Source organism: Podarcis muralis, chromosome 15 (assembly GCF_964188315.1).
Source record: "Podarcis muralis chromosome 15, rPodMur119.hap1.1, whole genome shotgun sequence".
NCBI classification, from domain to species: domain Eukaryota; kingdom Metazoa; phylum Chordata; class Lepidosauria; order Squamata; family Lacertidae; genus Podarcis; species Podarcis muralis.
In genome coordinates, this window is record NC_135669.1 from 11,408,769 (window position 1) to 11,424,555 (window position 15,787).

General features: G+C 45.8%; 1 protein-coding gene across 1 annotated transcript; it reads right to left on the reverse strand.

Annotated features, from left to right (window-relative positions):
* Positions 1-1,540: 1,540 nt before the first annotated feature.
* On the reverse strand, positions 1,541-12,094 carry LOC114585959 (caspase-3-like). Its single transcript, XM_028708879.2, has 4 exons — positions 11,848-12,094; positions 8,935-9,107; positions 5,241-5,370; positions 1,541-2,359 (listed from the first exon to the last, which is right to left on the reverse strand). Exons 1-4 carry the CDS (start codon positions 12,047-12,049, stop codon positions 2,082-2,084), a joined length of 783 nt encoding a protein of 260 aa, XP_028564712.2. The 5' UTR covers positions 12,050-12,094; the 3' UTR covers positions 1,541-2,081.
* Between the last annotated feature and the right edge of the window lie 3,693 nt (positions 12,095-15,787).

A 15,787-nucleotide genomic window follows, 5' to 3' on the forward strand; every position in this document is an offset into this window, starting at 1 on the left:
TATTTGATTTTACAAATATAAATTTATAACATTCCAAATGCATATCCATATATAGAGATTATTCTGAATCTTGAGACTTCTCCCCATTCCGTCCATGGGTCCTATTGTCAACGTTTACAACTGCATATTATTCCATATCTATATTTTTCAATCCATATCATCCACATTGCAAGTGGGTTTCAAATCCTGCTAATGCTTCCATCTGCTTGCAGTAGTCTCCTAGATGGATTTCCCCCATTCTTTTTAGAAGTTTTTGACGTCTTGGTTCCTGAGTTTTCCAGTCAGCTTTGCCATTTCAGCGTAGTCCATCGGCTTAACTTGCCATTCTTCTCTGGTAGGGACTCTTGTCTTCTTTCCATGGTGGATGGTTAAAGATTTATTGAAAAACCAAAAATCTCCTACCATGGCTTATTATCAACTGTTGGAAATGAACATTACCCTTCATTACATGCTAAACAGAAGGCTGTGCCTGGAGTCCTAGTGCTCATGCACACACAGCCCACATTAAGCAGGTGTGGGAAACTGGGGGTCTTCCAGATGTTGCTGAACTGCAACTCCCATCAGCCCTGACCATTGGGCTGCGCCTGCTAGGGCTGATGGGAGTTGCAGTCCATCAACATCTGGAGGACCACCAGTTCCTCACAGCTGCATTAGAGACATGCAGTAACCCAGACTGGGGGCCTAGTGTGGCTGCCCCTGTTCTATAGAATAGCATTCCTTTCAAGATACAACAGGTGCTCACTATCTGCTTTCTGGAAACAATTGGAGACATTTTTGTTTTGACGGGCTTCCCCAACTGGATAAAATGGGTGTTTATCACAAGTATCTACCATATTTTTTCATCTATAAGACGCCCCCATGTATAAGATGCCCTATTTTGGGGGGTTTAAGATTTGAGAAAATGGGGGGAGATGTATCCATGTATAAAACACCCCCTAATTTTTGACATTTATTTTTTAGGGGAAAAAACTAATACGTGAAAAAATACGGTACTTTGCTATGGTTTCAGTCTTGCTTTAAATAAATTTGCTGCTATTGCATTTTTAACTGGTTTTAATCATTTCATGTGCAAATTACCTCTGGAGGGTTGTTCAGAAGGCAATAATAAATCAATGATTATTAAGAGGCGTCCATCTCTCTCCTCTTTGGAGACTGTGCAGAAGAAGCTGAACCCTGAAGAACGAGAGTCGCGGCAACATGATTTTAAGAAGGCGTCTCCAAAGGGAAAAACAGGGACGAGAATAGGAAACAGCTGAACGAGAATAAAAGCTGCCCCTGGCAAACAGGATAAGTTGAGGCCAGCTGAGCTGTACACCTGCTCAGTCTGCTGTCCAGGTACTCATTGTTGATGGACAACATCAAGGTTCACTCCTGATCTCTGTTCTTACACTCCTCTTTAAACCAGACTTGGACTGGACAGCCTTTCCGGCAGAGGACTGTCCCATGGCAATATTTCATGGACAGAGTTGTCTCAGTAGCACATGGGGCCACTTTGTTCTATACACTGACCATGAAGTCTTTTTCCAAGTGTGGATCTTTTAAGTATGCAACATAGCACCCCAGTAGGGTGGTATCAATAGGGAGAGGGAAATAGATTCTGCTGAGATATATTTTCTTTTTCTAGCAGAAGCCCTAGAGGTAGGGAACCTCAAAGCAGCCCAGTGCATGGAGTATAGAATGTTGGGATGGTGGAAAGGAATGGAGTAGCCTTGAAGAAGGCATGGAACCCTGAACAGGAGCACTCCATGCTGTAATGTTTTGCTGCAGGTTCCGCAGGTCTTCATCGAAGCAGAGGGAGCAGGAATACCATTTTCTTAGTTCTGGGATAAGTTGGGTGTTTAGGCCACCTCAGATGTTAGGCGACAGGTTCGCTAAATTAGATTTTGAAAACCGAGGGAAGAGCAGAAGGCACACATACTATAAACCTCCATCCTATCAGATGTGCTTGTAGTTATTCGCCCTTCATTGGAGAGCAAAAAGGCCATTATTGCCCAGTTTGCAACAATCGCATGTTTCTCATGGTGGAGCTGCTTCCTGGCTTCACAGGAGTCCTTGTCCAGACAAGGAATGCGGCTGATTCCTTACACTTCGTTGCTGCTACACTCCCTGTTGGAACTGGAGAGATCACCTGAGGCCTGTCTTCCTTGTGAGAAGGGGTAAACCTCTCTCACCATCTTGGTGACAAAGCAGGGCATTTCTTTACCCCCTCTGTATTTCCCTTTCGCTTCCTGCAAGGCGACTGTCCTGCTAATTCGGGTCATCAAACGGGCAACTTCAAGATGGCATTCCTCTCCTTCTAGCAGGTCCAGCAAGGCCTTGAGGAACATGGATTCCCACCGATTGATGAACGAAGCATAGCCTGAAAACACCAGGAAAAAAGAACTTGAAGAGCACTGGTCTCCTTCAGCAAGGTGGTGCCTTGAAAACAAATTTCTTGGCAGCAATCATGCTTCTTCTATTAGAGCTACTCTAGTACGGTTCAGCCACATCCCCACAAATCTACCCATACATATGCACACTTCAAAATCGGAAGAATCTTTATTTGCATCAGCCACTAGCCATAGCATTGAAATAAAATGTACTGAAGATAGAAAACTTAACTATAGAAAATCCGTTCTGGGGTTTTGCATCAATAATCAAATTATAGATCTTATTCTAATTGCCACCGCTAAAATCCTTGCAGTTTTTGCTGTCACCTGAACATCTTGATCTGCTAAAAGAAAAGACACAGTTGCAATGGTTGAGTGACCAGCATGGACAATAATAGAGGGGTAAGGTAAAGGACCCCTGGATGGTTAAGTCCAGTCAAAGGCGACTATGGGGTTGCGGCACTCATCTCGCTTTCAGGCCGAGGGAGCCGGTGTTTGTCCACAGACAGCTTTCCGGGTCATGTGGCCAGTATGACTAAACCACTTCTGGTGCAATGGGACACTGTGACGGAAGCCAGAGTGCACGGGAACGCCGTTACCTTCCCACCGCAATGGTACCTATTTATCTACTTGCACTGGTGTGCTTTCGAACTGGAGGTTGGCAGGAGCTGGGACAGCTGACCTTCTGATCGGCAAGCCCAAGAGGCTCAGTGGTTTAGACCACAGAGCCACCCGCATTAGAGGGGTAATAGAGGGGTAGTAACCTCACTCCTCCAATCTTTATAAAGAGTGCACACTTACTTGGGCATACTTGGGTGAAATTTGCTTTGATCTTGTACAGGGCTGGGTTGCTAGGCATACATAAAGAAGAGTCCTGCTGGGTCAAGCCAGTCCAGCATTCCTTACTCACAGTGGCCAATCAGATGCCTTTGGGATGCTCTCAGGCAGGACCTGAGTGCAACAGCCCTCTCCATAGCTCAGTCGGTAGAGCATGAGACTCTTCATCACAGGGTCTTGGGTTCGAGCCCCATGTTGGGCAAAAGATTCCTGCATTGCAAGGGGTTGGAATAGTTGACCCTCATGGTCCCTTCCAACTCTACAACTCTGTGATCCCAGCAGTTTAGTTTCCAGAAGCATACCTTTAAAGCCCTATACGACCTAGGACCCACATACCTACGGGACCGCCTCTCCCTGTATGCCCCACGGAGGACCTTAAGGTCCATAAACAGCAACACTCTAGAGGTCCCGGGCCCTAAGGAAGTCAGATTAGCCTCAACCAGGGCCAGGGCCTTTTCAACATTGGCTCCAGCCTGGTGGAACACTTTGTCTCATGAGACCAGGGCCCTGTGGGATCTGATTTCTTTCTGCAGGGCCTGTAAGACAGAGTTGTTCCGCCTGGCCTTTGGTTTGGACTCAGTCTGACCCTTATGTTTCCCTCCCTTTATGTGATCTGTGGGCTACTTTTAAAACGAGGCTGCATTTTAAATTGCACTTTAACCTGCATTTTAAATAGGGTTCCCCTCCTATTATGTTTTCACTAATTTTTACTGGTGTTAGCCGCCCTGAACCTGGCTCTGGCCGGGGAGGGCGGGGTATAAATAAATTTATTATTATTATTATTATTATTATTATTATTATTCCCCCTCCGACACTGCAGGCAGACGAGAAACTAGGTTTTATTTCACCCGCGTCAAAGACCCAGTTTGGCACCCCGCCAACATGTATTTGCATATGGGGGGCGAGCCTCAATGGTGCCCCTTTGACGGTTTCATCGGGGGCAAAGAAACCCAGCTACCCCGCCCCCCCAGGGTTGCTAGGGTTGGAGCTTTGAAGCTAGTAGCAACAGACAGCCTTCCCGCCCCCCTATTTTTTCTTCTCTTTTTAAAGTTTTTTATTGTTATTTTTCAATTTTATACATTTCATTAGTTTGGCAATGCATTTAACATTTCGAAATTTGACTTCCACCTCTTCCTGCGGTTCCTTAAATTAATTTTTTAAAATATCTTCTGCATATCCAAATTCATTTAACTTGCTCATTTCATAGAATCATAGAATCATAGAGTTGGAAGAGACCACAAGGGCCATCGAGTCCAACCCCCTGCCAAGCAGGAAACACCATCAGAGCACTCCTGACATATGGTTGTCAAGCCTCTGCTTAAAGATCTCCAAAGACGGAGACTCCACCACACTCCTTGGCAGCAAATTCCACTGTCGAACAGCTCTTACTGTCAGGAAGTTCTTCCTAATGTTTAGGTGGAATCTTCTTTCTTGTAGTTTGGATCCATTGCTCCATGTCCGCTTCTCTGGAGCAGCAGAAAACAACCTTTCTCCCTTCTCTATGTGACATCCTTTTATATATTTGAACATGGCTATCATATCACCCCTTAACCTCCTCTTCTCCAGGCTAAACATGCCCAGCTCCCTTAGCCGTTCCTCATAAGGCATCGTTTCCAGGCCTTTGACCATTTTGGTTGCCCTCCTCTGGACACGTTCCAGTTTGTCAGTGTCCTTCTTGAACTGTGGTGCCCAGAACTGGACACAGTACTCCAGGTGAGGTCTGACCAGAGCAGAATACAGTGGCACTATTACTTCCCTTGATCTAGATGCTATACTCCTATTGATGCAGCCCTATTGATTTAATTATCTACTGTAAATATATACTCTTATAAAACTGCAGGTTATTACAATAAGCCTGCTAATGAGCAATGGACAGCCTTAATCTACCTGAACATGTCTAATAACTCTTTAAAGTCGTTGAGGTTGATGGTCATTCTGACGTACTGTGGGAATGAAATTCATAGCTTATGCATGGTGAAATTGTTTCTTTTGCCTGTCCCAAGCCTTTAAACATTCCACGCAGGACTTACATACCTGGACAGCAAGAATACATCACTGCCATGTCTTGAGGAACGGAGAGATAGTGTGAGAAACACTCAGTCTGTGCTTCACCACTGTCTGTCTGCAGCCAAACACCTTGATCAATTTCCACTCCACGGCAGGCCTAGAAAGCACAGCAAGTGCAACCGCTATATGGCTGGAAACCTGAACAGGAGTTTTCTACGCTGCGACATTTTGTTGCAGCAGGTCCAACATCCTAGCTAGCGCTTAACAAACAATACTGGACACATCTGTTATTGATAAAACAAATACAACAAGGAATGGAGCTTTTTGCAATGTGTGTCATTTTGAGTGTGTGCCCTGGGTGGTGATTACAGTGGTGTCAGGGGCTCAGGGACTGAGCCACAGGAGAAGGAGGAGATGGAGAGCGAAGGGGAACAATCGGAGGGGAGCGCAGGAGGGTGTGACAGTGACCAGGGAGATTCCCTGAGTCTCTCCAGCGAATCAGAAGATTCCCAGAAGGAGGCCCCCAGGGTCAGGGCAAGGGGGGCCAGTGGGGAGTCGCCAAGCGGCAGCTGGAAATCAGGGGTAGCTTCCCCACCAGAGCGCAGCGGGGGGGGGGGGGAGAATCCCACAGATTAGAACAAAAGCCTCCTCCTGCAGGAGGAGGGAGTGAGGCAGGACTGACCACGCCTCCGTCAGAGAGTGGAGGGGCGGAGGAGAGAGCAGGGCCGTCCAGCCTCCCGGAAGGAGAAAGCAGTGAAGGGAGCAGTGTAGCCGTTAGGAGGAAAGTGGGCGGCTGCGCGCGCGCGCCAAGTTCAAAGGTAGAGGCGCGAGGGACAGCAGAAAATCCGGATTGGGAGCCAGGTCCCAAAGCCCGCCGGAGACAGGGGGAGGAGTCAGAAGAATCCGCCTCCAAAGAGTCCAGGAGGGTTGGGATCCCAGAGGGCAGGAGGACCCGGAGGCGTAAGGAGCAGAGGGAGGAAAGGAAGAGGCGGAGCAAAGCTCGGGTATTGAACTGGTGTAAAGGAGGGGCGGATTCAGACGGGACTTCGCCGGTCTAAGGACTCAGACGTAGCGCTGCGCGCCACGGATGTCAAACCAACAATGAACCACAATAAAGACTTTTGTTTATAAAGAGCAACTGGCGTTGGTCCTTTGTGAGCTGGGACCTGAGGCAGCCGCTGACAACTGGTACCTCAGGTTACATACGCTTCAGGTTACAGACTCCGCAAACCCAGAAATAGTGCTTCAGGTTAAGAACTTTGCTTCAGGATGAGAACAGAAATTGTGCTCTGGTGGTGCTAAAGTGGTGCTTCAGGTTAAGAACAGTTTCAGGTTAAGAATAGACCTCCGGAACGAATTAAGTACTTAACCCGAGGTACCACTGTACTTGTAAGAGAACTGGGGTCCATGAATATGCCCCTATTTTCATTTCTGAAATGTTTATGGCTGTGCTTTCCCCACCAGAGTTATATTTCTATTCAGTGTTTCTGTGTGTGCTTCTAAAAGCATCCTTCTTGTCCCATGTGCCTAACCCAGAGAATAAAGCCTAGGTCCTGTCTTCTGCCTTCATTTGTTGCTTTGAGGTTTTTCCCCCTGTCCCAGAACACATTTATCAGAAGCACGATCCCTTTGCTGTGCGATTTTGCTGCCTTCCCATTTGTTTCCAGGCTCAGTTCAGGGCTCAAACTGCAAATGCCTATAAGATGTGCTGCTTCATTTAAGATGCAGGTTTTTGGTTTTTTTTTAAGTGCAAATAGCATCACTCCGGAGGGGATAATTATTGGGAGAAGGGGAAATGTAACTCTTTCCTCCCTGCTGGGGTCTTGAGAAGGATGCCTCTTCTGAAGCTGGTACAGTGGTACCTTGGTTCCCAAACTTAATCCGTTCCGGAAGTCTGTTCCAAGTGTTCTAAAACCAAGCCATGCTTTCCCATAGAAAGTAATGCAAAATGGATTAATTTGTTCCAGACTTTTAAAAACAACCCCTAAAACAGCAATTTAACATGGATTTTACTATCTAACAAGACCATTGATCCATAAAATGAAAGCAATAATCAATGTACTGTACTATAAAATAAATAAGACAGAATTGTAGGTGATAAAAATTAAAATTATTATTTTTTCTTATGTGCACTGATGATAGTCATAGTTTGGTTGGGGGGCTTTTATCCATCTCTGCAGTCACACAATCAATCAATCAATCAATCAATCAATCAATCAGTAGCTGAACTGGGTTCCACACAGTCACAAAAACAAGTCACAAAAACGGAGTCACAAGCAACAGTCACAAGTCAGTCCCATAAAACAAAGAACAAGTCACAGTCAAAAAAATGAAAAAGCCACACAAACAAAAATGCAAAAAAATAGCAAAAACAAAAGCACCAAATATCACCTCTGTGTTGCGTAGGTGCTCAGGACTCAACAGCTGACAGACGCAACAGGAAGCCTCTGAATAGCAGCGGGGACTTACCGTATTTTTTGCTCTATAAGACTCACTTTTTCCCTCCTAAAAAGTAAGGGGAAATGTGTGTGCGTCTTATGGAGCGGATGCAGGCTGTGCAGCTATCCCAGAAGCCAGAACAGCAAGAGGGATTGCTGCTTTCACTGCGCAGAGATCCCTCTTGCTGTTCTGGCTTCTGAGATTCAGAATATTTTTTTTCTTGTTTTCCTCCTCCAAAAACTAGGTGCGTCTTGTGGTCTGGTGCGTCTTATAGAGTGAAAAATACAGTAATTTAAAAATGGAACACACTCAACAGGAAGCGGAACATGTTCAGCTTCCAAAGCAAAGTTCACAAAGACCTACTTCCTGGTTTGCAGCATTCTGTTTCCAAGTTCTTCATAAACTAAGCTGTTCTAAAACCAAGGTACCACTGTATTTGCCTTTGGGAGGAAACCCCCCATGTTGACACCAGCCACGATGAGTCAAACATCCGGGAAGGTTCAGAGAATATAGGTTACACTGATACGATGAGTCCAGGAAATGCAATAAAGTTAATGCAGATAATTCCTCGATGAACAAAATGAGTTAGTCCCTGATGACAAATGGGCAAGAAAATAAACCTTTTCCTCTTCCTTTTGGCATTTGAATCATACAATTTGGCATTTGAACTGAAACCAAGCACATTCTGAGTAGCCTTTTTTCCAGAACGCAAGGTTTTACATGGGTTAAGGACGCATTTCATGTATTTTTTTAATGTGTCTCGATATAAGTGGAAAACACTGCTTTGCTGGAAGTGAGTGCATGGAAAGGGTGGAAAACCAAGGAAGGAGAGAAGGAACAAAATGGAGTAGCTGGAAACCTGAACAGGAGCCTTGAACACCGCAACATTTTGCTGTAGCAGGTCCAACATCCTAGCTAGCTTATGGTTGCTAAAACGAATACAACATTTGGTAGAGCTTTTAGCAACATGTGCCATTTCTCTGTGTGTGACCCAGGCAGTGATTTTTGGTAAGAGATCTGGGGTTTATGAATAGGTTCCTAGTTTCATTTTTAAAAGGTTGCAGACTGTGCTTTCCCCACCACCGTTATGTTTCAATACACCATGCTGTGGAAAAGCTGGCATGCTTACAGGACAGAGAAGATTTTCCCCATGCTCATAATCACTGTGACCGTTTAAACAGTGAAGTCACAAGCCTGCAGCTACAGAGATTGTCTGAATTTCCCCATCATCCTTACAGACGGTTTACACACAAGTCAACAAGCTTGTAGCTCCAGATGTTACCTGAATGAAGAAGATTTTGGGTTTCCCAGCCAGTTTGTGACACCTTTCAGGTTCTAATATCTGGAAAATACGCTTGAGATGAACTGGCTGTCCTTCGCAGTCATAGATAATCCCTTCTTCTCCGTGACTGGACAGAATGCTTACAAAAAACTCCCCGTGATCTGCGTGACATTCTGCAAAAGATACAGCACAGAGTAATACACTGTCACCATTCATATTATCTTATGATCCAAACTGATACCCCACCTTTCCAGGCTAATAATAATATCAGACAACCCAGCGATTCTTCAAACAGCTATTGTTTATTCACAGGCCAGAACAGAACTGAACTGAAGGGTTCAGCCAGCCTGCTTATATAGAGGTCCACAAGAACGCAACAGTAACCATTTTCTGTAACTAGCCAATCACTGAACATCACTTTCGATCCCTTATTTGCATATGTGGACCTGAACTATCTACAGTATCCCCCTGCTGGTCCAGGGTGAGAACTTCAGTACATAACAACAACAACAACAACAACAACAACAACAACAACAACAATTTATTTATACCCTGCCCTCCCCAGCCAGAACCAGGCTCAGGGCGGCTAACACCAATAAAATTACAATAAAACATAATAGGGGGGAAAACCCAGTTAATTAAAATATGGGTTAAAATACAATTTAAAATACAGCCTCATTTTAGTAGTAGCCCATAAATCATGAGCGCCGCAACCCCATTGTCACCTTTGGACTTAACCGTCCAGGGGTCCTTTACCTATTTACCTGTACTATGGGGTCATGCATTTATATTAAAGGGTCTCTAAACCAGCTGGATAGCTATCTATTAAATTTTCATTTTCAGTGCAAAATTAATGCGCGGAAATAAAAGACCTGCTCTCACTCTCTTTTTAAAAAGTCATCGGTTTACATAATGTTTTCCCTTCATGCGAAAGTTACCGACCCTTTGCAACTACGCATTATTTACATTCACATGGGCAGGCGAAGCAGGGGGGCTGGTTATGCCCACGATTTTGGCAGCTTTTGCACACAGCTCAGCTATTGACGCTGGATGAAAAGGTAAGAGGTGGGGCATCATGTGCGAAGCGAAGAAGGGATCCAAAGTTCAAATCGACCTGCTTGTCGATGAGTCTCTCGTATGAAGTTCTAAGTGCAAAAGGGGTTGTGTGTGCACACAGGCGATGGGGAGGGGCTTAATCTTTACTATTGTCAATGACTAGCGATTCTTTTAGTTGTTTTAGATATTTGTAATCCACCCTTCACCAAAAAGGTCCCAGGGTGGCAGACATTAAAATTATAAGTATCAAAGTTGGCTCACGATCCGGATTAAAATACACAGTAATTTAAAACAAGTTCAAAAGATGGGTCTTGCTATCTTGACGATCTGCGTTTGTGACAAACCTCTCAGACGTGTTGCTTGCAAAGATTGGCAATTGGCACACAAATATATTTTTGCTGAATCTGGCAGACCAGGAAGCAGATCCTGTATTGGCATGCTATTCTATTTCCCAAACACAATACTGTATAGGCTACACACCTGTTTACTCTGCATCGGTGTGCACCCATTGCTGGTTTAGGAAGTGCTGTATCAAAGACATTAGTCGCGATCCATTATCTATCCTGTTGTGTCTTATGAAATATTGTGTTTTGATGCCTCCCCTCCCACCCCCACCCCCCCAAAAACTGGCTTCAACCTGAATTGAGGAAAAGGCTTGACGTAGCTGCATATTAAGCTGGTAATGCGTGCGCACAGCCATAGAATCACAGCACTGGAAAGGGCATCCCTGACCCCTGCTGGGTGCAAGATCTGCAATGCAAGGTGCAACTGCAGCACCCCTGACAGGTAGCCCTGAAGCCTGTGCCTCAATACATGCAGCAAAAGAAGAGCCTGCCATCTCCCAAGGCTGTTTGACAGCACTTGCTGTTAGGACGTTTCTCCTAAAGTGAAATCTTGCTCCACTCATTTATTCCAGCTCTGGAAATGCAGAGGATAAAATCTGCTGTGTATTCTGAATGACAGCCCTTCAGATATTTGAAGACCACTATTAAAGGTAAAGGAACCCCTGACTATTAGGTCCAGTCGTGGCTGACTCTGGGGTTGTGGCGCTCATCTCGCTTTATTGGCTGAGGGAGCCGGCGTACAGCTTCCGGGTCATGTGGCCAGCACGACTAAGCCGCTTCTGGCGAACCAGAGCAGTGCACGGAAACGCCGTTTACCTTCCCGCCAGAGCGGTACCTATTTATCTACTTGCACTTCGTGCTTTCGAACTGCTAGGTTGGCAGGAGCAGGGACTGAGCAACGGGAGCTCACCCTGTCACGGGGATTCGAATTGTCACTTCTTCAGAGTAAACATACAGAGCTCTAAGAACCCAAGAAAAGCCTTGCTGCATGAGGTCAGTGACCCATCAGATCAGACCCTCCAAGTGTCCCTATTTTTCAGAATTCTGGATTTACAGAAGCCATCCCGGTTTCTGATTTGATCCTGGAATGTCCTTAGGACATCTCTATTTTCATCAGAGAAATGTTGGAGGGTATAGAGTTATCCAACCCCCCAAGCCATCTGAAGGCAGCCCTGAACAGGGAAGTTTTAAAAAAATGTTTAGTGTTTTATTATGTTTTTATATATCCTGGAAGCCAGTCAGAGTGGCTGGGGCAGATATATATAAAGAGTATAAGTATTTGTATAATTATGATGGAAAAGGACATGACTATTTTCATCTGAGAAATGTTGGAAGGTATGCCATCAGATCCACCCTGTTCTTACACCAGCCAACCAGATACCTATGGGAAGCTCATAATCAAGACCCAAGTGCAAGAGCTTTTTCTCCTCCTGCGGTTTCCAGAAACTGAAGCCTTGTTCTTTGGACACGTTCCAGGCTGCCAAACACGAAAGAAGCCAAACCGTACACATACCTTCCTCATAAAGTTCTTCTATTTCTTTAGCTGTCAAGTCAAAGTGAAATTTCACGGCATAATGGCACTTGGATAATGCTATGAAAATCCTGTCTGCTTCCTTCCTGGCTCCCGGTCTTTCGGTGAGTGTGCTTTCCACATTTCTTCCGTGGAAATTGTAATTGACAATGATCAGAGCCCTGCTCTTCGTTTGGCTCGCCATCCTAGGAATCACCTCCGCTGTCACCAAACAGAAAGTGTGCACACCTGTAGATATATAGGGTATATATAATCTTTGCTCCGCTGAGCTGTACTATGACTCAGGTTGAGGGTGGGGCTATGAAAGAAAAACCACGATGAGTTTGATTAAGCAGGCTTGGTTGCGTGATATGAAGTGCCAGTTAGACTCATAAGGACATATGAACACAGGCCATAAATGCACTGTACATTTAAAACAGTAACAAGTCACTTTAAACTGCCAATGGTTTCCCCCAAAGAATCCTGGGAGCTCTAATGTGCTCTAATATAGCAGGGGTGACTGGCGTCTTTTGGCCTGAGGGCTGCATAGTCAACCTTCCCTCCAAGGGCTACATGCCAGGGGTGGGCAATGCCCAAGTATACATGTGTGGGCACGCCTATTGGCCACACTTGCGCATTCATGCACACAGAGCACACCCATTTGCCAGACATGCAAGGGCACAGCCCTCTCTTCCTCTCTTTGCCTCAGACTGGAAGATAAAGCGGGCAGGGTGGGCAGGGGCACATGCTGGCAAGTAAGATTTGACCTACAGCCCACAGGTCGGCTCCTTTTTCCAATACAATCACAGAATGGCACCGTGAGAAGGCACCTTGGAACAGTTGTGCTTGCTGCTCCTGGGCCCCAGTCTGAAGTTTGGCTTCTCCGATTTACCTTCACTGCGTACATCCACTGCGTACTGAATACATCACCATCAAAGACGACTTTGTGCAGACAATTGCTTAGCCTTAGGAAGTAGAATCGGTGTCTGATTTCTCTTGATTTTATTTTTATTGTTTCCAATTCCCTTCCTCTTTCGTAACATGGGCATTAGACTGAGAGCCGTGGGCGGAGACTTATCTTTTATTTTATTTTTTATTAAATTTTCTGTTTTACCACTTCAGATAAACATTTTACATATGTACTTAAGAGATCAATGACTTCCCTTCTTCTCTTTTCAGGGTTCATTTTACATATCTTATAACCCTGCACATTTTATGAAAACTATACCAATCGGTTTTCCATTATTACATCCATCAACACTTATTTACACTCTCAAAGAATTATGGGCCTTGTAGTTTGTTAAGGGTTGCTGGGATCTATAACTCTGTGAGGGGCAAACTGCAGCAACCAGAATTCTTTGAGAGGGGAAAATGCACTTTGAATGTGGTTTAAAGGTGCATACTCCATCTCAGACCTTTTTCCAGGTATGCGCAAGTTCTTCCTTTAAGTGCAGCCATACGGCTCTTCAGCACAGCTGCTAAGACCCCCTTAGATTTATTTGCTGAATTTATGCTCCAACAGAACGCAAGGCAGCATAGACAGAGTTCCCAGGCCAGTGTTCCATCCAGGCTCTGAGGGCTACTTGGCGTCAGCGAGGTTGCTGCCTCACGGGCTATATGCCCATTTAGGATCTTGCCAGGAACTCCTAAGATGCCTTAGCCCAGCATTCATCAACAATTCAGTTCAGAGCTATTTCTACAGTGTGCCACACCACCCAAGACTCCATTTGTGATGCAGGCCATTGGAAGAGGAGACTCTTGCTAACTTTCTGAATTGGGGAATATTAAGAGGCCACAACTGCTGCAGAGGGATGAAAGGTGGTAGGAGTGTAGTAAATCCGAAGAAGGTTTGGATAGAAGAAACAAGTCTCTTACAGACACAATAAGTTCAGCAACTCTTGTGTAAATACTTACATGTGCCCAGCTTAGCTAAAGATGTTATTTTAAACCAATTTAGCTAAGCTGTTGCAATAGCCAACATAGATACTCTTAACTCCATCTGGTGTGTATTGATTTACTTTACTTCAATAAGGAATTGAGCTAAGTATAGTCATGGGCACTTAAAACTGTTAGCAGGGGAATGTTGACAGCCAAAGGAGATTAGGTTCTGGCTGCTAAGGAACTTTAGGAGCAGTTGGTAAGGAGATCAAGGCATCCAGTCCAAATGGAGTCTTTCACAGCCCAGAGATGAGCAGAAATCTTGTTGCAAGGCAGATGGGTGCAGGACAATTGGCCAACTTTTAAGTCTTGGCCTAACTAAGAACCAGGCATGGAGTTATAGGCTCAGTTCTAAGCTCTAAACCAAATTAGGGCTTAGTGAGAATGTGTGGACTCCTGAAGAGACTGTGACTGCTTTGTTCCTCCTCTGGCCCTGCTGCCGGGATCCATGGCTCAGCTTAAGTGTGTTGCTTGAATTCAGGCTTGAATTCAGGTTTGTCTCTTCCAGAGATACCATTAGCAGAAAGTCATTGAACAATGATTGGCTGCAGCTCATGGTTTGTGCAGAGCGAGGCAAACCATAAACCAGGATTTGGACAATGCATTGGATGGGATGGAAACACTCTCCTGTCACCGGTATCACTGCCACTTACCTGGACTGGATGCTGGTGACACTGTGGTCTAAACCACTGAGCCTTTTGGGCTTGCTGATCGGAAGGTCGGCGGTTCGAATCCCTGCGACGGGGTGAGCTCCCGTTGCTCTGTCCCAGCTCCTGCCTACCTAGCAGTTTGAAAGCACGCCAGTGCAAGTAGATAAATAGGTACCGCTGTGGCGAGAAGGTAAACGGCGTTTTTGTGCACTCTGGCTTCCATCACGGTGATCTGTTGCACCAGAAGTGCTTTAGTCCTGCTGGCCACATGACCTGGAAAGCTGTCTGTGGACAAACGCTGGCTCCCTCAGCTTGAAAGTGAGATGAGCGCCACAACCCCACAGTCGCCTTTGACTGGACTTAAAAGTCCAGGGGTCCTTGACCTTTAATGTACCTACCTGAACTGGGCTGGGGCAGGGGAGCAATGAAGTTGGGGATGGATGGACACAACTGTGCAGAGGAAGCCAACTTGGGCCCCAGACCGTGGGTGCCCAGCAGCATGCACGACGTGATGTCATGATGTGCCATCATGTCATCGCACGCTGCTTCCGTGCTTCCACAGAGCCGGGGGGGGGGGGGAATAGCAGACCATTGGTGCATGTCTGTGGCCCCAGCAGAGGCCCAACAGTGGAGGCAGAGGCCCTAGCCGGTTGCTGCCATGGCACTGGAGGTAAGGTAGTGGACGGCCGCGGGCAGAGGCCAGGCACCCACAGTGAAGATTTTGTGGTGCTCAGGCACCTAGTGTCCCCTGGAGTTGGCACTTGTGCACTGGTGGATGTGTCAGATGAGTTCTGCCAGGGCATGTACCCTGCCTTGCCCCATCCAGGTCAGCTGTGTGTGGCAGTGCTGGGCAGGCAGCAAAGGCAATAGACCCAATTATATTAAAAATACTGATATTGTCTTGCTTACCTTGAGCAAGAACCAACAAACGCAACAGAAATGAATACAGTATTTTTTACACAATATCATGGAAAGCAATTCCATGTACAGAAGTGCAGAAGAATAAAACGGCTTGTTGTTACAAAGGGTATGCAATGCCCTGTTGCCTTGACCAGCCACTTCAGGAGCACAGAGAGAGCGATGTGGGGAGATTGTCTTCTATGGAATGAAGGCAAGTGCTCTCGGACCAGGCAGCATGCAGTGGAGGCCTGAACGTAATGCAAGCCTGGGGCGAAAAAGCTTCAGTGTATATGACTGAGGTTTGGACTACTGCAAAAGTTCAGAGACCTTAATACAGGGGTCAGTAAGGTTTATCTCCTGGGTCGGATGGGTCCTGCCTGTGGTTTATGGTGTCTGGGTGTGCGCTGACACGATTTTTGGCGTCTGTGCATGCACAGACGAGATTTTCGGTGCTG

Bases quoted from the DNA above. Each gene is read 5' to 3' on its own strand.
- LOC114585959 (XM_028708879.2), bottom strand. From the start codon at position 12,049: ATGGCGAGCCAAACGAAGAGCAGGGCTCTGATCATTGTCAATTACAAT. The intron at 5,371-8,934 runs GTAACATCTGGA...TGTGCTTTCTAG, and splicing joins CCAAAATCTTCTTCATTCAG to GCCTGCCGTGGAGTGGAAAT. The intron at 2,360-5,240 runs GTATGTAAGTCC...TGGTGTTTTCAG, and splicing joins GATGTATTCTTGCTGTCCAG to GCTATGCTTCGTTCATCAAT.